The sequence below is a fragment of the Podarcis liolepis genome (genome assembly GCF_965112155.1).
Source record: "Podarcis liolepis genome assembly, chromosome: 10".
NCBI lineage: Eukaryota > Metazoa > Chordata > Lepidosauria > Squamata > Lacertidae > Podarcis > Podarcis liolepis.
The window spans coordinates 5531208-5554697 of NC_139562.1; the positions used below are offsets into that span (position 1 = coordinate 5531208).

At 46.5% G+C, this 23490-nt stretch overlaps 2 protein-coding genes and 1 long non-coding RNA gene across 3 annotated transcripts in view; 2 read left to right on the forward strand and 1 right to left on the reverse strand.

Moving 5' to 3' along the window:
* LOC310687054 overlaps positions 1 to 23490 on the reverse strand; it is a 214686-nt gene that overhangs the window by 130254 nt on the left and 60942 nt on the right. The window lies entirely within an intron of this gene.
* The window catches only part of AHCYL2 (adenosylhomocysteinase like 2), a 169219-nt gene that overhangs the window by 120492 nt on the left and 25237 nt on the right, over positions 1 to 23490 (forward strand). The gene's annotated exons all lie outside the window — the stretch shown is intronic.
* The window catches only part of STRIP2 (striatin interacting protein 2), an 83769-nt gene that overhangs the window by 17363 nt on the left and 42916 nt on the right, over positions 1 to 23490 (forward strand). The window contains exons 2-9 of the mRNA XM_083461108.1: positions 1465 to 1534; positions 6717 to 6791; positions 7341 to 7475; positions 7839 to 7959; positions 11278 to 11346; positions 12425 to 12531; positions 18326 to 18453; positions 21568 to 21753. Coding sequence (XP_083317234.1) covers positions 1465 to 1534; positions 6717 to 6791; positions 7341 to 7475; positions 7839 to 7959; positions 11278 to 11346; positions 12425 to 12531; positions 18326 to 18453; positions 21568 to 21753 — 891 coding nt within the window. The remainder of the gene's footprint in view (positions 1 to 1464; positions 1535 to 6716; positions 6792 to 7340; positions 7476 to 7838; positions 7960 to 11277; positions 11347 to 12424; positions 12532 to 18325; positions 18454 to 21567; positions 21754 to 23490) is intronic.

The following is a 23490-nucleotide window of genomic DNA, read 5'->3' on the forward strand; positions in this document are numbered from 1 at the left end:
GTCTCTGAACTCCCTTGGTCGTCCAGATGGAGAATAGAGAGGTTGTGCAGAAACTAGCCTACTGCACAAAGATCAAAATTGCCTCCGTTGCTCTGCCTGTTTTTGCCTCTGGCCCCACCCACCCTGGAACAAGACCCCTCAGAAGATTATCCATAAATGAATGTGGACTTTGGGGTGAAAAAGTGTCCCCCCCATGGTGTTAGGACTATTGTACCCAAGGCCATTGCTCTGTAGGGACTGAATCTTGTGGATGAAAACTGCTTTTTTGAGGGTGGTGGGCGATTCTCAGCCTCCGCCAGCCATTGGCTGAGCTGCTCTGATGTCATAGAAGGCTTCAAATGGGTGCCTGGTTTTTGCTAGGGGACAGTATTTTTTTGTAACAGGGATGGAGGTGGCCGTGTGCTGCAAGGGGGCGGAAAAGGAGATTTGAGGGGTTTGAGGCAGGGTCCCACCAAGGACCTAGCAATGAACAACAGGGTCTTTGTGGTGGTTGGGTCGCTATCCTAGTACTAGAGAGTTGATTGATCTATTGATTGCTCAATTCTGATCGCTGGACTTTTCCGCAGTGCTCATTTCACAGAGTGGGGAAGTCGAGTCACAGAGAGAGCCATTCCACAGCTATGGAGGAGCTGTGGTTGGATCGGAACCCATTTTTCTAGTTCCAGTTACTGTATTTTTCGCTCTATAGGATGCACTTTTCCCCCTCCAAAAATGAAGGGGAAATGTGTGTGCGTCCTATGGAGCGAATGCAGGCTTTTGCTGAAGCCTGGAGAGCGAGGGGGGTCGGTGCGCACCGACCCCTCTCGCTCTCCAGGCTTCAGGAAGCTATCCGCTAGCCTGCGGAGCTCGGCGGGAACTCCCAAGGCTTGCGGATTGCAGCCTGAAGCTGTTCTAGCTTCGGGATGGCTGCGCAAAGCCTCCGTAGGGCAGCGGGGTGAAGGCACCCTGCTGCCCTGCGGAGGCTTGAAGGGCTGTCCCCGAAGCCAAAACAGCAAGACAGGGCGCTATGCAGCCCTCCGTCTCGCTGTTCTAGCTTCGGGATGGCTGCGCAAAGCCTCCGCAGGGCGGTGGGGTGCCTTCATTCCGCTGCCCTGCGGAGGCTATAAAGGATGTCCCCGAAGCCTCAAGCCTTTGGAGTGCAGCTGCGCTCCAAAGGCTTCAGGGATCTTTGAGGCTGGCGGTGGGGAAAAGCAGCGCTTCCCCCCACCGCCAGCCCCACAAGCTCAGGGGGCAGCGGCAAGGCTGTGTGCAGCCTTTGCGCTGTTCCCCGACCTGCTCTTGAACGCACCTTGTCTTAGAGGGGGAGAACAAGAAAAAAAAAATTTTTCCCTGTTCTCCCCCTCCTATGGTCTGGTGCGTCCTATAGAGCAAAAAATTACGGTACTTATCACTGGGTTACCTCAGCATATGTGTGTCCTGCCGTCTGCTGTGCCAGCCTCAGCTAACTTGGGTTCTCTGTTTCAGGGTTCGGTGGACTGCCCCAACCTGGAGTTTGAGTACGGGGACTCCGACATCTATGCTGCCGAACTGTCAGGTAAAATAGTACATGCGGGGATGGTGGCGCACCCTTTTCCTGGGGCCACACCCCTTCCCCTTAAGTCGCAAAACCTCTGGACCACATCCCCTCCTCAGGCCACGCCCTCTCTGAAGCACACCTTCCCCTGGCCACACCCTTTCCCCTAGGCCACACCCCTCTACCACACCCCTAGACAACACATGTCCACCTAGGCCGCTCCCCTCTGGACCACATCATCTCAGGCCACGCCCTCTCTGAAGCACACCTTTCCCTGGCCACACCCCTTCTCTTAGGCCACACCCCTCTGGACCACAACCCTTCCCCTGGACCCCAGCCCTTTTTCCCAGGTCACACCCCTTCCCCTGCCCTGCTTCGCACCTTCCTTGAGCACTTTTGCCGGACTGGGATGTTTCCTTGATCCTTAACCATTTGATGCCTCTTGTTTGTGTCAATGGAGCTTAAAAAGGTAAAGGTAAAGGGACCCCTGACCATTAGGTCCAGTCGTGGCCGACTCTGGGGTTGCGGCGCTCATCTCGCTTTATTGGCCAAGGGAGCCAGCGTACAGCTTCCGGGTCATGTGGCCAGCATGACTAAGCCTCTTCTGGCGAACCAGAGCAGCGCACGGAAATGCCGTTTACCTTCCCACCGCAGTGGTACCTATTTATTTACTTGCACTTTGACGTGCTTTTGAACTGCTAGGTTGGCAGGAGCAGGGACCGAGCAACGGGAGCTCACCCCGTCGTGGGGATTCGAACCGCCGACCTTCTGATCGGCGAGTCCTAGCCTCTGTGGTTTAACCCACAGGGCCACCCATGTCGATGGAGCTTACAATCAGTCAATATCATTTTTGTTGTTCTAGCCAGAGGCCATGACAAACCCTCAGCGACAGGAACAATATTCTGTCCGTCTGTCTGTCTGTCCGCCCATCCCTGTGCAGAAACTGGCCTTCTGAACAGAAGTAAAATTCACATTCGTCGCTCCACCCACATTTATCTAGTTATTTATTTCATAATATTTATATGCACTTGACTCTTTTTTAAAAAACAAAAACCCGAAAACCTCAAAGCCGTCTCCAAAAAGATAAAACAATTACCATATTTTTTGCTCTACAATACTCACTTTTTCCCTCCTAAAAAGTAAGGTGAAATGTGTGTGCGTCTTAAGGAGCGAAGGCAGGCTGCGCAGCTATCCCAGAAGCCAGAACAGCAAGAGGGATCGCTGCTTTCGCTGCGCAGCAATCCCTCTTGCTGTTCTGGCTTCTGAGATTCAGAATATTTTTTTTCTTGTTTTCCTCCTCCAAAAACTAGGTGCATCTTGTGGTCTGGTGCGTCTTATAGAGCAAAAAATACGGTAAATGTAAGAACAATCCTCAGGCCTGCTTTAAAACATGCAAAGGTTAAAATACGGAAGGCGGTTAAAATCAGATCAACTTTCTAAGCATCTGGGTCGGCTTGTCCAAACAGAAATGTTTTTCAGCAGCCCAGGGGAATATTCTGCAAAAAAATGATGACGTTGCATTTGGTGTTCCAAACTGTTGATGAAAATGCAGATGGGAAAAAGCGAGGGGAGCGCTTCATGCTGTAAAACAGAAAACCTCCCCATGTATTTGCACAAACTGCCGTGCTTCTCTCTGCCTATGTAGGTCAGCTGTTCTCTTCTGTGGGGCGGAATTTGCTTCCAACAAACGAACGCCCTTCGTTGTAACACGCTGTATTAGTTTATTTGACGAGGTCGTTTTCCAGGATATCGAAAGCTCGCGATTTGGGATTTGGATGTCTTCCGTCAGCTCACTGCCCACCCCGCTGTGTCGGCTGCTAACAGAAAAAGCAAACCCATCACTTCTTATCTCTCTTAAACTGTGTGCATGTTCGGATTTGCTGCGAGGAGAGAAACCCCACTGCAGAAGAGCTGCCGAAGAAGTAATTAAGCTTAAGTTCTGGAGCAGCTGAGTAAATGCAGAAATTCCCCCCTGCACACAAACAGCTGCCTCCTTTCCTCTGCTTTCTCCCCCCACATAGATTTCTAGGCTGTAAGCTCCTTGGGGCAGAGAGCTTTCCCACTGGGCCTTATAAAAGCACCAGGCGTAACCTGAGTCCTGGATTTATGTATAAGCTAAACAAGCCATAGCTTAGGGCCCCACTATATTGGGGGCCCCAAAAAAATTTAAAGGAAAAAAACAAAACTGGATGTACATTTCCAAAATATAAGATAAAAAACCAATAAAATAAAACCTACATACAGCAACCGTGTTTTGTGTTGTGTAGGCTCCTAGGATGTAAGTCATGGGCCCCGCCTGCTAGCCTGCTCCCTAAAATATCACTGGTTTGCTCCGCTCTATATAGAGGGTGCCTACATTCCGCATGGACTGGTCGCGTGGCAACATGTGCAAATAGCTTGAGATACCTATTAGGTCCATAAATTACCATATAGCATATCACACAAAAACCAGTGACCATTCTGGTGCTGGAGGAGACACTTGAGAGTCCCATGGACTGCAAGAAGATCAAACCTCTCCATTCTGAAGGAAATCAGCCCTGAGTGCTCACTGGAAGGACAGATCCTGAAGCTGAGGCTCCAAGATTTTGGCCACCTCATGAGAAGAGAAGACTCCCTGGAAAAGACCCTGATGTTGGGAAAGATGGAGGGCACAAGGAGAAGGGGACGGCAGAGGACGAGATGGTGGGACAGTGTTCTTGAAGCTACGAACATGAGTTTGACCAAACTGCGGGAGGCAGTGGAAGACAGGAGGGCCTGGCATGCTCTGGCCCAGGGGGTCACGAAGAGTCGGACACAACAGTATAATGCCCCAACTAGTCCAGCATCCTGCTCCCACAGTGGCTGAACACTCGCCTGTGGGAAACCCGTCAGCAGGATTTGAACGCAAGACCAACTCTCCCCTTCTGAGGTTTCCAGCAACGGGGGTTCAAAAGCGTTGCTGCCTTCAACTGTGGAAGGCAGAGCATAGCTGTTGTGGCTAGGAGCCACCGATAGCCTTCCTTCTCCCCAGTGAATTTGTCTAATCCATTTGCCCTCCGGCAACAGGCATTCCAGCCCGCCAGCAACAAGAGGCCCCTGAGCTAAAAATAGGAAGTCCCTCTTGCAGAGGGCTTGGCAGTCGCATGAACATGCATGCGCGTTCGTTCACACATGTGCCAAGGCCTCTCCCCAAAGCAGCAAATGAAAATAATCAAAATTTATTTATTCCCCCCCCCCAAATTTATTAGTTTTCACAATATTATAAACAAACAAACACACAAGACAAACAAACACAAATCATAGCCTTATTGAAAATGACAGTTATTAACTTTGTTAAGTGACCTCCTCACTTCCCCTTGGTTGAATACCATTGCATGTCCTTTTAATGGTTTTCCAAATCCCAATTCTTATGAAATTTAACTTAAACATTAATATCCGTAAATCTTCACCTTATGGAATTAAACATATTAATTCATCACTTGACATAAATAAATTCCCAAGCCAGTTAAGTATCTGCAAATTGTTTTCAGTTAATTTAACTTAACAAATTTAACTAGATAATCATTAAATTTAATCCACTCTTCCTGATACTCCTCCTTCTGGTCGCAGACTCTTCCAGTTAGGTTGGCTAGCTCCGAAAAATCCATCATCTTCATCTGCCATTCTTCTATCGTTGGTAATTCTTGGTGCTTTCCACTTTTTAGCTAACAAAATACGAGCAGCAGTTGTGGCATACAAAAATAATTTAACATCTTTCTAATAATCGAAATTTAAACTGCCAATGTCATAATGCCATTGGGCGAGTCTGCGCTGCGAAGGCATTTTGAATATTGTGTGTGGTTCGGATCGCCTCACCTTGGAATAGATATCGCAGACTTGGAATGGGGCAGCTGAAAGGGTCAAGGAGACAGAGCGACTCCCCTAGGAGCAAAGGCTGAAAAAAACTGACAAAAGAAAGGACAGATAAGAGGAAATACTTCTTCATGTAGCGCACCTGTGGAACTCATTGCCACAAGAGGCAGCGATGGCCATTGATTTGGATGGATCTAAAAGCATCACCTGGAAAGCCATGGGTTAGAATCGTAGAATTGTAGTTCTCGCATTTCAAACCAGGCATAGGCAAACTCGGCCCTCCAGATGTTTTGGGACTACAATTCCCATCATGCCTAGCTAACAGGACCAGTGGTCAGGGATGATGGGAGTTGTAGTCCCAAAACCTCTGGAGGGCCGGACCAGAAGGAGGAGGAGCACCAGGAAGAATGGAAGAATTTCAAAGGCTATTTACTCAAATATGCTAAGATAAATTAAATAGAATCACTTGCAAAATAATAGATAGGCTAAGGATTTAAATATGTGAAGTTATAGAATAACATGTTTAAAGTTAAGATGAAAAGAGACAAAGATGTTAAGAGGATTAAGTAAATTTTATGAGATTTTATTTTGGAAAACTGTTACAATGATATATAATGAAATTCAGTCAAGGGAATTTGAGGAAATCATTTAACAATGTTACTAAGATTGGATCAAGTTCAGTTATGATTTTTGTTTGTTTGTTTGTTTAAAATTTTGGAAAATCAATAAAAATTTTGAGAAGAAGAAAAACATATGGAGGGCCGAGTTTGCCTAGGCCTCTTTCAAACCTTCCTTCCTCCTCTTTCTGTGGTTCATTAAATTTATTCTTATCATTTCCTGCACATTGAGTTAGAACTGTTGTTAAACTATTGAAACGTATATAAATGGAAACTATAAATAAAATTATTTTTATTTATTTTTTAAAGAATTCTAGGATTTTAGATGTGGAAGGGACCCTAAGGGTCATCTAGCCCAACCCCCCCTGCAGTGCAGGAATCTCTTGCCCAACATAGGGCTCGAACCCACGGCGCTGAGATGAAGAGTCTCATGCTCTACCCACTGAGCTACCTTGCTTGCCCTGCTCTTAGGATGGGCAGTGTTAAGTTGTGGGTGAACATATCAGACGACACAGCGATTCTTCAAACAGCTCTTGTTTATTCCGAGGCCAGAACAGAACTGAACTGAAGGGTTCAGTCAGCCTGCTTATATAGAGCTCCAGTACAACGCAACTGTAACAACTTTCTAAAACTATCCAATCACTGAACGTCACTTTCGATCCTTCATTTGCATAGCTATCTACAGTATCCCCCTGCTGGCCCAGGGTGAGAACTTCAGTACATAACAGGCATAATCTTTCCCCCTTCTCCGACAGAACTGTACAGCTACACGGAGGAGCCAGAGTTTGCCGCTAACAGGAGGTGCTTTGAGGAGGATTTCCAAACACAAGGTATCTTTGAATTTTCTTATTACGGTCCCAGACCAGTTCCGGCTCACTTACAATATCGGGAAAATCGTAAAACACAACAGGAATACATTGAATTGCAGTTGGGTATAACAGACAATTCAGATATAGCGGCAGTTAAAAATCTTGATCACTAAAATATAACCTAAAATTGTCATTTAAAACCTTAATCATTTTGGTAGTACAGCTTGTTCCCTAAGTTTTACGGCAGTCGCACAGAATTTGGCCACCCTTAGTGTGATCTCTAGATCCTTGTCCTCTACCAGGAGTTTTAGACATTGAAATTCAGACCCCTTTGGAATGTTTTCTCATTTCTCCTGAAAGTTAATAGCGATGGAGACAGGCGCACCTTGCCAGGGAAGGCATGCCACGAGCAGGGAGCCACCGCTGAAAAGGCCCTGCCATGGTTCAGTGCCAACCAGGGAACTCCCGGTGGAGTTAGCTGAACTCCTGGAAAGGGGCTAGGGAAAAGGGGGGGGGGCATTTGGCAGTGATGTTCAGACTTTGGTTTTTTGGGTCCTTCTTTTCTGACAGTGAAGGACAAGCAGTGGTCGGAGCTGGATGTGGATCAGCAAAAGGCCTATGTGATGCGGCTGCTGGATGGGCTGGAAGTAGTTAACAGAGAGAAGAGACTGAAAGTCGCCCGGGCGATCCTCTACTTGGCACAAGGTAACCAAGTCGTCTTGGTCTGGGTGGAAACAGCAGCCCCAATGCACCGTGCTTTTGGGGCAGAACATTTTCTCTTTAAGAGAAAGAAAATGAAATGTATTATTGAACACAAGCCAAAATCACAGGTACCAGCTGTACTCAGCTTCCCGGAAGGAATAACCCAAACATCAGAAACCTTCTGCCTGCTTCTTTCACATAGAAAGAAACCTTCCAGAAGCCTCTTGAGCTAAGTAGAATAGGGAAGATCTCTGCACACCAGATCAATACTTTCTGTACTTAGAAATGCAAATTGACAGCATCGTCTCATGTCTCATGCCCCCCTCCCTTACTGGCTTTTTTCCTCCCCTCCTCTCTTCTTCCCAGGGGTCTTTGGGGAGTGCGACACAGAGGCAGACGTCCTCCGCTGGTCCCGGCACAACAACTTCCTCCTGTACCAGATGGGGACCTTCACTGCCTTCCTGGAGTTGCTGAACATGGAGATGGCGTAAGATATTCTTCTGAAAACAGGATCTGAAGCTGGCATTTTAGTGCGGGCTCCTTTTGACTCTGTTCCTGGAAATTGCTATTTCAGTTTTTTAAAAATAAATAAATCAGGTGTTCATTGGGGAGGGGGAGTTCTGCTTCACAAAAACTCACAGACTGACCTGTGGAACTCATTGCTGCAGGCTATGGTGTGGCGAGAGCAACCTGTGTAAGGACTGGGTAGGTGAAGCAATGGTGGACAACGCATCGGGGACCACCCTGGTCGCCGGACGAGGGGTTTGAGGGATGGAAATATGTTTCAGTGGCAGCAGAACTGTCAAAGATCTACAACTAATCCAGAATGTGGCAGCCAGACGGGTGACTGGGACTGGCTGCCGAGACCATATAACACAGGTCCTGAAAGACCTCCATTGGCTCCCAGTACGTTTCCATGGTGTTGACCTTTAAAAAGCCCTAAACGGCCTCGGTCCAGTAGACCTGAGGGAGCGTCTCCACCCCATTGTTCTGCCCGGACGCTGAGGTCCAGCGCTGAGGGCCTCCTGGCGGCTTCCTCACTGCGAGAAGCCAAGTTACAGGGAACCAGGCAGAGGGCCTTCTTGGTGGTGGCTCCCACCCTGTGGAACACCCTCCCACCAGATGTCAAAGAGAAGAACAACTATCAGAGTGGCTGGGGAAACCCAGCCAGATGGGTGGGGTATAAATAGTAAATTATTATTATTACTATTATTATTATTATTATTATTATTATTATTATTATTATTATTATATTCCCCCCAACACACACTCATGCACTCATGAGCAGCCAGATTCTGTAGTCTAGTTGGTGCCATTGAGGAGGAAGAGCTTGACAAATTATGGAGTGGCTGCTCTCTCGCATAGCTAGGGCATTACATATAAAAGCCCTACTATAGGCTAAAGTAAGGACACGGGTGGCGCTGTGGGTTAAACCACAGAGCCTAGGGCTTGCCGATCAGAAGGTTGGCAGTTTGAATCCCCGCGACGGGGTGAGCTCCCGTTGCTCGATCCCTGCTCCTGCCAACCTAGCAGTCTGAAAGCACGTCAAAGTGCAAGTAGATAAATAGGTACCACTCTGGCGGGAAGGTAAACGGCGTTTCCGTGCGCTGCTCTGGTTCGCCAGAAGCGGCTTCATCATGCTGGCCACATGACCCAGAAGCTGTACGCCGGCTCCCTCGGCAACCCCAGAGTCATCCACGACTGGACCTAATGGTCAGGGGTCCCTTTACCTTTATTGGCTAAAGTGGGACAACTGCCCCAGGTGGTAGGGGCCAGGAGGTGAGGAACGGTGCTGAGCAAATTTTTGGCTGCCACACCTAGCATCAAACCTGGTGTGTCCACACAGGGGCAGGTTAAACCACTTTGGGTCTTGGATCCATCCTGCCAGTTCAGTTTGGCATGTCACTCGTTCTTTCCCCACTATTTATATTTCGCATGAATATTTATATCCTGCTTTTCCATAAACAAACGACCCCCCTCCAAAAAAACCCCAGATTTTAGTAAAAAATAACAACAAAGCAAATGCAATTCTAAAACAGCCATAGCTTTATGTGAAATTATGAATCGCTTCCCGCACGGCGAAAAGTCCGGAAGTGATTAACGAGACGGATTGAATGCAGTTTAGAAAATAACTTACACATGTTTAAAATGTAAAGTAAATATGTCCAGTCCCCAGTGTTGCCCAAATGCCCAAGGAAACAAAATAAATATCTTTGCCAGTGTGGGAACGATAAGGAAATTGGTTCATGTGGGGCAAGGTGGTCCTAAAGTGAAATGGCCTTTGGTGCTTGCGGTCAGTGATGGGGGCAGTGGTGGCACAGTGGTTAGAGCGCTGGACTACAACCTGAGAGACCAGAGTTCGAATCCTCCCTCAGCCCCTGAAGCTCATGGAGTGAGCTTGGGCCTGCCCCAGTCTCTCAGCCTTACCTACCTCACAGGGTTGTTATGAGGATAAAACGGGGAGTTGTTTGCCACCCTTAATTCCTTGGAGGACAGCTGGGATAGAAACTGAAGAAATAATAAATAATTTCCCTGGCTGTCATTCTTAGGGCCACCACTAAAAAGGCTCTCTCTCTCTCTCTTTTTAATGATATTTATTAAGGTTCCAAAGAAAAGAATTACATGAATTAAAAAAAGAAGAAAAAGAAAAAGAAAAGTAAAAATAAAAGAAAAAATACAAATACAAAAAAGATTAAAATCACTTTAAAAAAATACATCAGTCTTTCCATACCTTACATTCATTTCCTTGTTTCCCTGACCTCCTCACGCCTCCCTTTTTTGTATTCCAATTCAGTTAGTTAATTCAGCAATTTCTTTCCCTCTTTGTTTTTATCTTAGTCCTTTAACATAATATATTATAACTTTGGATTCCCACCTGTTAACAATCCATTTTTACATACACCTTTATAACATTGCTGCTTAAACCACTTAACTTCATTCTGACATCATTCTAACATTCATTAATTTTGCAATATTTCTGTAAAGTAAAGGTAAAGGTACCCCTGCCCGAACGGGCCAGTCGTGTCCGACTCTAGGGTTGTGCGCCCATCTCACTTAAGAGGCCGGGGGCCAGCGCTGTCCGCAGACACTTCCGGGTCACGTGGCCAGCGTGACGAAGCTGCTCTGGCGAACCAGCACCAGCGCAGCACATGGAAACGCCGTTTACCTTCCCGCTATAAAGCGGTACCTATTTATCTACTTGCACTTAAGAGTGCTTTCAAACTGCTAGGTGGGCAGGATGTAAATAGTCTTTAAATTTCTTCCAATCTTCTTCCGCCATCTCTTTCCTCTGGTCTCGGATTCTGCCAGTCATTTCCGCCAATTCCATGTAGTCCATCACCTTCATCTGCCATTCTTCCAGAGTGGGTAGATCTTGTGTCTTCCAATACTTTGCAATAAGTATTCTTGCTGCTGTTGTGGCATAAAAAGGCTCTCTCTCTTTCATACGCTGACTCGCTTCGCCTCTGATGGTTTGCATAGAGAAGGGTCTCAGAAGCGGTTCGTGGCATGCAGGCAAATTTGGGTGGGGGCGAGGTGGTGATTAAAATTTGGCCGTGCTGGCTCACCCTGGTCGTCAGAAATAATAATTTAAAAATAATTTTAAAGCTGCCACGTTCCGGGATTGTCGTACTTCCCCTCCATCTGCTAGCAGGAGACGGATGCTTTTCCCAAGTCCGGCAATTGCAAGCCATCTGCCAGGGTACAATTAATTGCCAGTGATTCCGCCCCCCCCCCATTCCCAATCTAAAGTCTCCAGAAGGAACAATTTGGTGGTATTTTACTCGATCTTTTCTGTGTATTCCAGCAACAGCCAAGCATCTGGGAGCGCCTTGAGGAAGCCAGCCATCTCTCTGGCTGATAGCACTGAGCTCAGGTGAGTCACTGATGTTGCCCTGGGACTGTCGGTAAATGACCCAGTAAAATGCAAAATAATTAATTGTACGTTTCTTCAAATTCCAATCAGATGAGCTTGATTCAGCCATCTGCATCTCCAGCACTCCTTGCTACCTCCCTGGCCTTCTAGCACCCCCCAGGTAATCCCACTAGCACCCCCTCCAGGTTTGTTGTTGTTGTTTAGTCGTTTAGTCGTGCCCGACTATTCATGACCCCCTGGACCAGAGCACGCCAGTCCCTCCTGTCTTCCACTGCCTCCCGCAGTTTGGTCAAACTCATGCTGGTATCTTCGAGAACACTGTCCAACCATCTCGTCCTCTATTGTCCTCTTCTCCTTGTGCCCTCCATCTTTCCCCACATCAGGGTCTTTTCCAGGGAGTCTTCTCTTCTCATGAGGTGGCCAAAGTCTTGGAGCCTCAGCTTCAGGATCTGTCCTTCCAGTGAGCACTCAGGGCTGATTTCCTTCAGAATGGAGAGGTTGGATCTTCTTGCAGTCCATGGGACTCTCCAGAGTCTCCTCCAGCACCAGAATTCAAAAGCATCAATTCTTCAGCGATCAGCCTTCTTTCTGGTCCAGCTCTCACTTCCATACATCACTACTGGGGAAACCATAGCTTTTACTATACGGGCCTTTGTTGGCAAGGTTATGTCTCTGCTTTTTAAGATGCTGTCTAGATTTGTCATTGCTTTTCTCCCAAGAAGCAGGCGTCTTTTAATTTCATGGCTGCTGTCACCACCTGCAGTGATCATGGAGCCCAAGAAAGTAAAATCTCTCACTGCCTCCATTTCTTCCCCTTCTATTTGCCAGGAGGTGATGGGCCCAGTGGCCATTCTTCCAATCTTTTCCCCCAGGGCTCCTTTTTGGCTTTTGGACTTGAGAAGTTCTTGCTGGGAATATTATTTTCGTTGGGGGGCCTCATTCTCTTGGGGTGGGCAATGGGTTCAGGGTCACCTGTACCCCTGGTGGGCGGGGCTGGTGCCCCAAGTGGGCGGGGCATTTTTCCGCCTCCCTTCCTGTGGTTCGGGACATTGATTTCTCCTCTCTGCTTTCCTGCCAGGGTGTTGTTGAGTGTCATGTACCTAATGGTGGAAGCAATGCGCGTGGAGATGGAAACGGACCCTCCAACGTGGAAGGCCGCCCGTGAGACGTTCAGGACTGAGCTCAGTAGGTTTTTGTCAATTCTCTGATTGGGCACGGGGGGTGGCTTTCTTCTCCTCCCTCTGTGTAGTCTAGAATCATTACCTTTTTAAAATAAATTTATTTATTTTATCCCCCCCCCAAAAAAATTAACATAATTTTTATTGAATTTTTCCATTTTAATTCAATACAATACACATCTGATTTGCTCAAAGTGAGCTTTGACTTCCTTCTACCTCTCTTTCTGGCATCCCTATAGCCTATAACATATCTTTCGCATTCCCATAATCACTTCTTTACCTATAATCACCTTAAGAAATCACATTCTTGTTTATAAATCAGCATCATAATTTCACATTACAAAACATTTCACGTTAATGCTACAAACGTTTTTAAATGAGTACAGTTTTCTTTTGTAGCCTTATTAGACTTTACCAATTGGTGGGCTCTGTGTTGCTCCCAGACAGGAGGCAGGAAGTCAAATGACACCGAGGGTTGGTTCAGAGAAAGAGTTCTTTATTCCTGCTCTCCGGAGCAGTAGAAAGGCACTTGCGTGGTCAGTCCACAGCAAGTCCAAAGAAATGAGAAATTTCATGCAGTATATATATCCTCCAGGCACCCTCTCCCTCCTTCCCCAGGAATCCAGCCACATCAGCTTGTACACGCAGGTTGACATCACAGATGTTCCTGCTCCGGTACTCCTGACCATAAAAGGGTATTCCTTCCTGTACTCCTGACCATAAAAGGGTATTCCTTCCTGTACTCCTGACCATAAAAGGGTTTTCCTTCCTGTACTCCTGACCATAAAAGGGTTTTCCTATTCCAATGCTCTTATCTTGGAGCAAGAGGTCACCAACTCCAAGAACACACTGTGGCGCTGTTCCTGGACTAGGTCTGTGCGTCAGAGTGTGGTAAGATAAGACCCAGACATGTCATCCCTACTCCACTGGAACAGCCAAGATCATCCTTTGCCGTGACTGATAAAGGAGAGAGCTTTGTTTATACGGCTGTGTTCTTGTTATGCATTTGCTCACCAGCTCAAGTTAATGCATTTTAGAAATTCTCCCTTGGAGAAAGAAGAAAAGGGGGGTTTTGGGTCCCGTTTCAAACTGACTGCACAGAAACCCATTCCTTCACTTTCAAATAATAAATAAATTTGCTCCAGTCCTTTTGATATTTTTCTTCCTGATTCCTGATTCTCCCTGTCAGCTTCACCAACTCCACAAATTCTACCATTTATATTCTCCAGTCTTCCAATGTAGGGATCTCTTGCTGCTTCCACCTTTGAGCCAAGAGGATTCTCACTGCCGTTGTGGCATACATAAATAAATTTACATCTTTTTTATTAATTTCTTCATCAATTAGCCCTAATAAGAATGCCTCTGTTTTTTTGCTGAAGTTATATTTTAATATTTTTTTTAATTCATTGTAAATGATGTCCCAGAAAGCCTTGACCTTAGCACAGGACCACCACATATGTAGGAAGTTCCCTTCCTTCACCTTACATTTCCAATATAATTTGTCCTGGCACCTATACATTTTGGCCAGCTTACTCTGGGTAATGTACCAATGGTACATCATTTTCATTAAATTCTCTTGGAGAGCCACACATGCTGTAAATTTAATTGTTTTGTTCCACATTACTTCCCATCTCTCAAAGTCAATATTGTGTCAAAAAAAATTATTAGTTTTCTAAATTTATAACAAACAAATAAAAAGAAAACATCAAAAAGAAAACAAGCAAACTGTCAGAGCTGCTCCCAGATCCTAGCTCACAGAGGATCACGCTAGCCAGCGTTCACTTTATAAAAGTCTTTATTGAGTTACAGTTTCCATTTCCAAGCTGCCGCGTGCAGCTCTACGTCTTATAAGCTAGACCGGCAAAGCTCCGTCTGAGTCCCCGCCTCCTGTACACCAACTTAATACCCTAGCCTTACTCCACCTTTTCCGCCTGACCGTTCTTCTCTGGGTCCCTCTGCCCCCCGTGGTCTCTTCCTTCCTGGACTCTTCTGACGCTGACCCCCCGGACCCTTCTGTCTCCTTGCGTCGGGCTTTAGGACCTGGCTCCCTTTCCGGGCTGCTTACTGCGCCGCCTTCCTGTGCATTTGAACTTGGCGCGCACGCCCAACCTTCCACTTTCCGCTTGACCGTTTCTTCGCTCCCCGATGGAGGTGTGGCCACTCCTGACTCATGCCCTCCCCCCTGCGGCGAGCTGCCGGAGCTCGATACCTGGCGCCCTTCCTCTCCACTGCGCTCTGTTGGGGATGCTGGCCCCGATTTCCAACTGCTGCCCTCTGAACCCCCTCTGGACCCTTCTTCCTGGGGTGTCCCCCTAGGCTCCCCCCTTGCTCTGGCCACTGGCGCTCCTTTCTGTGAATCTTCTGATTCACTGGAAAGACTCGGAGATCTCGGGTCGTCGTCATCACTCATCTTTTCTTCGGACTCCTCCCCCTCGCTCTCTGTTTCCTCCCTTGCCCTCGCCTCTGCTCCTGAACCCCTGACACAAACGTTTATCCTACCTGTAATAATTCCACTTTTGTTCACATTGTTAGGTGACTTCCTCAAGTCCCCCGGCTGAGTTTCCATATAAATCATTGTAGCAGTTTTCCAAAACTATTTTCACATAAAATTTACTTAGTCAATTAACATCTTTCTTTCTTTTCATTTTTTTTTAAACCATAATATTCTACAACATCGCTTATTTTAATCCTAGGCCAATCTGATGCTCGCAAGTAATTCTATTTAAATTATCTTAGCATATTTAGCTAAATAGTCTATGAATTTCCTCCATTCCTCCTGGTACTCCTCCTCCTTCTGGTCGCGGACTCTTCCGGTCAGATCAGCTAGCTCCCAAAAGTCCATCATCTTCATCTGCCATTCCTCCACTGTTGGCACTTCTTGTAATTTCAAATTTTTGGCCTTAAATAAATTTATTTATTCGGTTTTCCATATTAAAATTTTACAGTTGTATATACAACATAGAAACAAGATTCCAGATAATCTCCTGGGCTTCCCTCCTCCCTTTTGTGGGTCCTATTGATTTTCGTTTTATTTATTTTTTATTCTTATAGTAATTTTTATTGAGTTTTCCATATTTATCATATTCACATTCTGTGACATAATTCTGTAACTTAAAGCATTGCTCAAACTGAGCATCAACCTCCTTCCCTCCCTCTTTCTGACTTCCAAACATCTTTGCTAAATTCTTAGCATTTCTATAGGCACTTTTTTACCTTCTATCTTCTTTTTATATTTCACCGCTTTATATGTCAATCGGTTCCTTATTTTCACATTACAAAACATTTCAACTCAAGCCTACTGTCAGGGAACTGCCATCAGAGGCACGGGAGAAGGAGAGGGTCTCTGATTCTGCAGGAGAAGGTCCAAGCACTAGAGGGAGACGCAGCCGGGTAGAAGGGGAAGAGAATGAGTGTAACACCAGGGATCCAGGAGAGCAACGGGACAGGGAGGTGCAGGGGCTCCAGGACTCTTCGTTGGAAGTTAGCGAGGAGAGCCCAAGCACCCCGCTGCCCACGCCCACCCTGCGCAGGAGACTCCCGCGCAGTGAGAGGCGGAAACGATTGGGCGTCAAACAACTCTTATGTTGGCAACGCTTTAAGAAACGCCCACAGACAGATTCTACGAGTGACTAAGGGCAGACATGCTGAGATAGGCTGTGCAGTCCGGAGGGTTTAACCCGGCAATCCAATGCTCAAACGGAGCAGGATTACGCACGAGTAACTCCCAACCCATTATACCTACAAACGTTTTTGGATGTTTACAATGTTCTTCCACATAAAATACAAATTTGCTCCAGTCCGAGAGGAAATTAAAAAAAGAGAAAGATGTAAATTTGTTTATGTACGCCACAACGACTGCAAGGATACATCTGGCTCAGAAATGGAAATTCCAACATTGGAAGAATGGCAGGTCAAGATGGTGGAATACATAGAGTTGGCAAAGTTGATGGGGAACATCTGGAATCAATGCGGCAAACTGTTTGTGGGTCTTATTGTTAATCATTTCCTCCTGCATCTTTTATAATAATCCAAATATTTTACCTCTCCGTTGTATCCAAAATTCATCATTAAACTACAAGTGTTATTCAAATCCTACTAACAATTTTAACTGTTTGTAATGGTTTTTGAGATAAGTTATCAATTCCCCCCATTCCTTATTAAATTTTTGGTCTTCCTGATTTCTGATTCTTCCGGACATTTTAGCCATTTCAGCATAATCCATCAACTTGATCTGCCATTCTTCTTTGATCGGGACTTTAGCTTCTTTCCATATCTGGGCCAATAGCATCCGTGCAGCTGTAGTCTAATAATAATAATAATAATAAAATAAAAATTTTATTTATACACTGCCCTCCCCGGCCAGAGCTGGGCTCAGGGCAGCTAACACCAAAAAAATCACAGTAAAAACATAATGGAGGAGGGGAACCAATTTAAAATACAGGTTAAAATGCAATTTTATAATTTTTATTTACCGTATTTTTCGCTCCATTGGACGCACCGGACCATAGGACGCACTGGACCATAGGAGGGGGAGAACAGGGAAAAAATTTTTTTTCTTGTTCTCCCCCTCTAAAACAAGGTGCGTTCAAGGTACATTCACCAGAGCTTGTGGGGCTGGCGGTAGGGGGAAGCGCTGCTTTCCCCCACCGCCAGCCTCAAAGATCCCTGAAGCCTTTGGAGCGCAGCGCCCCGCTGCCCTGGAGAGGTTTGCGCGCAGCCGTCCCCAAGCTAGAGCAGCGAGACGGAGCGCTGCGCAGTGCTCCGTCTTCCTGTTCTGGCTTTGGGCTTAGCGGCACAGCCTGCATTCGCTCTATAGGACGCACACACATTTCCCCTTAATTTTTGGAGGCAGAAATGTGCGTCCTATAGAACGAAAAATACGGTATATGCGATTACTAGAAGCATTACCAAGGCCACAGACAGTTAAAGGTCAAGGGCCTGGTTACAGAGGAAAGCTTTTGCCTGGCGACTAAAGATATATAATGATGGTGTCAGGTGAGCCTCCCTGGGGAGAGCATTCCACGAACAGGGAGCCACCACTAAAAAGACCCTTGCATTTAAATGGAAGTCATTTGGAGACCTCATTCGCAAGCGAATAGGAAAATCAACAACACTGGGGAAGCATTGGGAAGAACATATAAAGAGAACGACTTGTGGATAGTCCAGTACATGTCTCTACCACTATTAATAATAATAATAATAATAATAATAATAATAATAATAATAATAATAATAATTTCATTTATACCCGGCCCTCCCCAGCCAAGACGGGGCTCAGGCCAGCTAACACCAGGTATTAAAACAATTGATTAAAATACAACTTAAAAACAAGATTAAAATGCAACATTAAAATGCAGCCTCATTTCAGTAGAAACTCAAATCAAAAACTTTTAGGGGGATGAAAACGTCAAGTCTTCACCAAGGCCAACTATCCAGACTGGTCCTACGTGGGCCAGAAAAAAGCCAGGGAAGTCCCCAAATAGGAGTTCCATCACAGAAGGAGAAAGGAAAAAGGACAGAGGGGAAGGGGATCAAGTTGATTCCAAGCCAAAGACCAAGCGGAACAACTCTGTCTTACAGGCCCTGCGGAAAGAAATCAGATCCCGCAGAGCCCTGGTCTCATGAGACAGAGTGGTCCACCAAGTTGGGGCCAGTGCTGAAAAGGCCCTGGCTCTGGCTGAGGCTAATCTGACTTCCTTCTTTCTTCCTATTGCATTTGTATTGCATCCATAGCCCTGCAAAAACCCCCCCCCCCACTCTCGGCCCCTTTTGACTTGTGTCTCCCCACCTCACCCTCCTAGGTTTTCCTCTGCACGGCGAGGACCCTTTTGCACTCCTTCTTTTCACCATGGTGACCAAGTTCTGCAGCGGACACGCTCCCCACTTCCCCATGAAGAAAGTCTTGCTTTTGCTCTGGAAGGTCCTCGTGGTGAGTGAGGTTCTGAGCTTGCCTTTCGAGAGGAGCAACTCTGGCTCAAGCGACGCATGTTTGTGGCCTGTGGCAAATCACGCCTGCCGTAGGACTCGAAGAAAAAGCGCTCCATTACGTGCCACCCCGGTCTCTGAGCGGCGAGAGATGTCGGGGGTTCCAGGCGCTTACTCAGAGCTCAGTTACCTTATAAGGAAAAAAACTGCTCTCTTTCCCTTCTGGGGTACCCAAGAGCCCATACAGAGTCCTTAATGGGTTCCTGCCAACATAGCAGTTCGAAAGCATGTCAAAGTGCAAGTAGATAAATAGGTACCTCTCCGGTGGGAAGGTAAACAGCGTTTCCGTGCGCTGCTCCGGTTCGCCAGAAGCAGCTTAGTCATGCTGGCCAATGGTCAGGGATCCCTTTCCCTTTCCCTATTGGTAGGAGAAAATAACAGAGGCCAACTAGATTATAAAGGTAAAGAGACCCCTGACCATTAGGTCCAGTCGCGACCGACTCTGGGGTTGCGGCGCTCATCTCGCTTTATTGGCCGAGGGAGCCGGCATACAGCTTCCAGGTCATGTGGCCATCATGACTAAGCCGCGTCTGGCAAACCAGAGCAGTGCACGGAAACGCCGTTTACCTTCCCTCCAGAGTGGTACCTATTTATCTACTTGCACTTAGAATCATAGAATCATAGAGTTGGAAGAGACCACAAGGGCCATCGAGTCCAACCCCCTGCCAAGCAGGAAACACCATCAGAGCACTCCTGACATATGGTTGTCAAGCCTCTGCTTAAAGACCTCCAAAGGAGGAGACTCCACCACACTCCTTGGCAGCAAATTCCACTGTCAAACAGCTCTTACTGTCAGGAAGTTCTTCCTAATGTTTAGGTGGAATCTTCTTTCTTGTAGTTTGGATCCATTGCTCCGTGTCCGCTTCTCTGGAGCAGCAGAAAACAACCTTTCTCCCTCCTCTATGTGACATCCTTTTATATATTTGAACATGGCTATCATATCACCCCTTAACCTCCTCTTCTCCAGGCTAAACATGCCCAGCTCCCTTAGCCGTTCCTCATAAGGCATCGTTTCCAGGCCTTTGACCATTTTGGTTGCCCTCCTCTGGACACGTTCCAGTTTGTCAGTGTCCTTCTTGAACTGTGGTGCCCAGAACTGGACACAGTACTCCAGGTGAGGTCTGACCAGAGCAGAATACAGTGGCACTATTACTTCCCTTGATCTAGATGCTATACTCCGATTGATGCAGCCCAGAATTGCATTGGGCTTTTTAGCTGCCACGTCACACTGTTGGCTCATGTCAAGTTTGTGGTCAACCAAGACTCCAAGATCCTTTTCACATGTACTGCTCTCAAGCCAGGTGTCACTCTTCATCTCAGCGCCGTGGGTTCGAGCCCTATGTTGGGCAAGAGATTCCTGCACTGCAGGGGGGTTGGGCTAGATAACCCTTAGGGTCCCTTCCACATCTAAAATTCTAGGATTCTTTAAAAAATAAATAAAAATAATTTTATTTATAGTTTCCATTTATATACGTTCCAATAGTTTAACAACAGTTCTAACTCAATGTGCAGGAAATGATAAGAATAAATTTACTGAACCACAGAAAGAGGAGGAAGGAAGGTTTGAAAGAGGCCTAGGCAAACTCAGCCCTCCAGATGTTTTTCTTCTTCTCAAAAAATTTATTGATTTTCCAAAATTTTAAACAAACAAACAAACAAACAAAAATCATAACTGAACTTGATCCAATCTTAGTAACATTGTTAAATGATTTCCTCAAATTCCCTTCCCTTAGCTGTTCCTCATAAGGCATCGTTTCCAGACCTTTGACCATTTTGGTTGCCCTCCTCTGGCACCTTTGACGTGCTTTCGAACTGCTAGCTTCGCAGGAGCAATTATCCAGCAACGGGAGCTCACCCCGTTGTGGGGATTTGAACCGCTGACCTTCTGATCGGCAAGTCCTAGGCTCTGTGGTTTAACCCACAGCGCCACCTGTGTCCAACTGGATTATATTGAGAAGCAAAGCAGCTAGTATCTCTCCCATCTGGCTTGCCCCAGCCACTCTGGGTGGCTTCCAACATATATTAAACATATAAAAACATAATAAAGCATTGCACATTAAAAAGCTTGCATGATTTTTGCAGGCTTAATTTTGTGGCTGGGGGGAGGCGGCTACAGAATGGTGTGTATTGGAGCTGTGTTTAGAACTTTGTACTTTCCCCAGATGGAGCAAAAAAATATCTCTCACATCATCAGCAACAGCTGGACATGACAAGAGCGCAGGAATTGCTTTGCAGAAGCACATCAGTTCAGTCCTGCCGGATTTCCTGTTAAATATGTATTTGTTCGTTTATTTGTTTGTTAAATTTGCCATGTCTTTCCAAAAAACGGTGCTTGAGGACAAGCACAGCGGGCTTCTGGCTGAGTGGGGCCACTGTGGGAACAAGATGCTGGGTGGAACGGGTCCGCTCTGGCCTGATCCAGACCCTTCTGATGTTCTGATGACCCCACCGCCTCCAGCTTCTCAGCTCAGGCTGCGTTGTTGAGGACCCACCTGGGACCATAGCTGCCAACCGTCCCTTATTTGGCAGGAAAGTCCCTTATCCCAGCGCCGTGTCCTGCTGCTGTCCCTTATTGATGATGTCCCTTAAATTTCCCAGGTTTCAAAGGAAGCCGCTCCTCTCCCTCCCTGCCGGCCAGGGAGGAGGGAGGCTCCAACTGTGTTGCTTGGCTGCGTTGCTCACCCAATAAGGAGTCGGAGAACGGCTGGGGGGTGGAGCTTGCATGCCTTGTGCCGATCAAATCGGCCGCGTTGCCTGGGGATTCGCCTTTGCTCAGCGCTTCCCAGCGGAGAGGTGACGGTGGTTTTCCTTGCTGCATCCCCTTTGCCGGGTTGCTGCGCTGTGGGAACCACCGCTTGAGGCTTCGTTTGGCTGCTGGCTGGGCTTTCTGCCTTTGGCTCGGAGGGGCTCAGAAGTCGAACATACCTGTGCTCTGAAAATCCCTTATTTTGGATGCTGATCCCTTATTTTCAAGGCTGCTGGTCCCTCATTTTCAAATCTGTAAGTTGACAGCTATGCCTTGGACCAACTCTTTCCCTTCTCTCTCTTGCCTCTGCAGTTCACCCTGGGAGGCTTTGACGCTCTGCAGGCCATGAAGGTGAAGAAGCGTCAAGAACTGGGCTTGCCCCCCCTGCCAGAGGACAGCATCCAAATCATGCGAAGCATGAGGGCAGCTTCTCCCCCTGCCTACGCCATCGAGCTGGTGGAGCAGCAGCAGCAGAAGCGGGGGCACCGGAGCAGGAGGGTAGGAGATTGGGGGGGGGGCTCACCTCTCTAAGGCCAACCAGGACTGGGCAAAACCCAGGCGATACCCATATTTTTCGCTCCATAAGATGCACCGAGTTTTTAGAGGAGGAAAACAAGAAAAAAAAAATTCTGAACGAAACAGTGGATGTGTGATTTTTGTGGTTCATGCTGTGGCCACAGACATGTGATTTGACGGTGAATTTGGGGTGACCCAATGCAAAAATCCTGAGGATCCATGTGGATCTGTGCTTTGTAACCACGTTTTTGCGCCATTGCGGCCCCAAGAAACAGTGGCTGAAGGATTTTTTTGGTGCAGGCCGTAGCCATGGACATGCTATGTGATCTGATGGTGAATTTGGGGTGACCCTTATCTCTCTTCCAATCCCACCAATCAGCTGTTTCCTTTCAACACCCCCTTCCCTCTTGTTCGCCTTAGTGTCTTTTCCTTAGCTGGAGCAGTTTTTTGCTCCTCCTTTTCTTCTAATTTCTCTCCTTATTGCTTTAGTCTTCCTGTCTCCTCTCCTTGCAAGTTTGCTGTCTTTACCTCCGCACTCCCAGGCAGCCTCCTTTATCTCTAGCGTCCCTTATCTCTCTCCCCAATCGGCAAACAATCAGCGAATTTGTTTCAACACTCCCTTCCCTCTTTCTAAAAAGAAAGCGTGATCTCCTTTTTGCCCCTGGGCAATTCGGTTCCAGGGACCACACATTCACTCCATAAGATGGACAGACATTTCCCCTTACTTTTTAGGAAGAAAAAAGTGTGTCTTATGGAGCGAAAAATACGGTATATCACCAGCTAAACATTACGATATACAGTCGTACCTCCGCTTACGTATCCCTCTGGATAGGTAATCTTTGGGATGTGAATGCAGCAAACCTGGAAGTATTTTTCCAAGTTTCGCTGCATGCGCAGAAGCGCTAAACCGTGCTGCGCACATGTGCAGAAGCGATCCTCTGGTTGCAAATTCCTCAAGATGCAGCCGGACCTCCGAAACAGATCCCGTTCACATACTGATATATCACAAAGTCTGGAATCAGGATGGAGCTATGTAGAAGCATTGGCTAGCTTCACGGTTTCCCCCACTTTTTTTAAAAAACACATCTCTATTGAAAGTTCAAAAAGTACGTGATTATATGTGCACTAAACATGGTGAGATGCAGATAAAAGAGAGAAGATCCTGTGTAGAAGGGAAAATAAAGGGCGGGGGGAGACCCAAAACTGTATACTTTACAAGGTTGTTATTGTACTTCACCAGATCTTAACCTATTACAGTATTTGTAAGAATGGATTCCAAATATCATGGAATTTGTCCCTGGCAAGTCTGCGTTTATATGCAAGTTGTTCATATATTGCAAGTTTGTTTAAGTCTTCAATCCAATCTTAGAAGGGAGACACATTTTTATTTTTCCAGTTCATCAGTATCAGTCTTTTTGCTGTGGTCAGGGCGCAGAAAGTATACTCATATTGTCCTTTAGTAAGGTTCCATGTTCTGGGTATGTAACTCAAGAGGATATTTTGTTCTGTAAATGTAAGGTTGTTCCATGCAGTTCTCTTGGTGGTTTCAGTTACCTTCTGCCAAAAATCTTTCAATACAGGACAATGAGAAAACATGTTTTAGAGAAGCATTATCTCTATTGCATCTCCAGCAGTTAGATACCTTAGATAGCCCTTTTTTAAAGAAACGTAATGGGGTCTAGTATATTCTAAATATTATTTTTCCTTGTATGAGCCTCA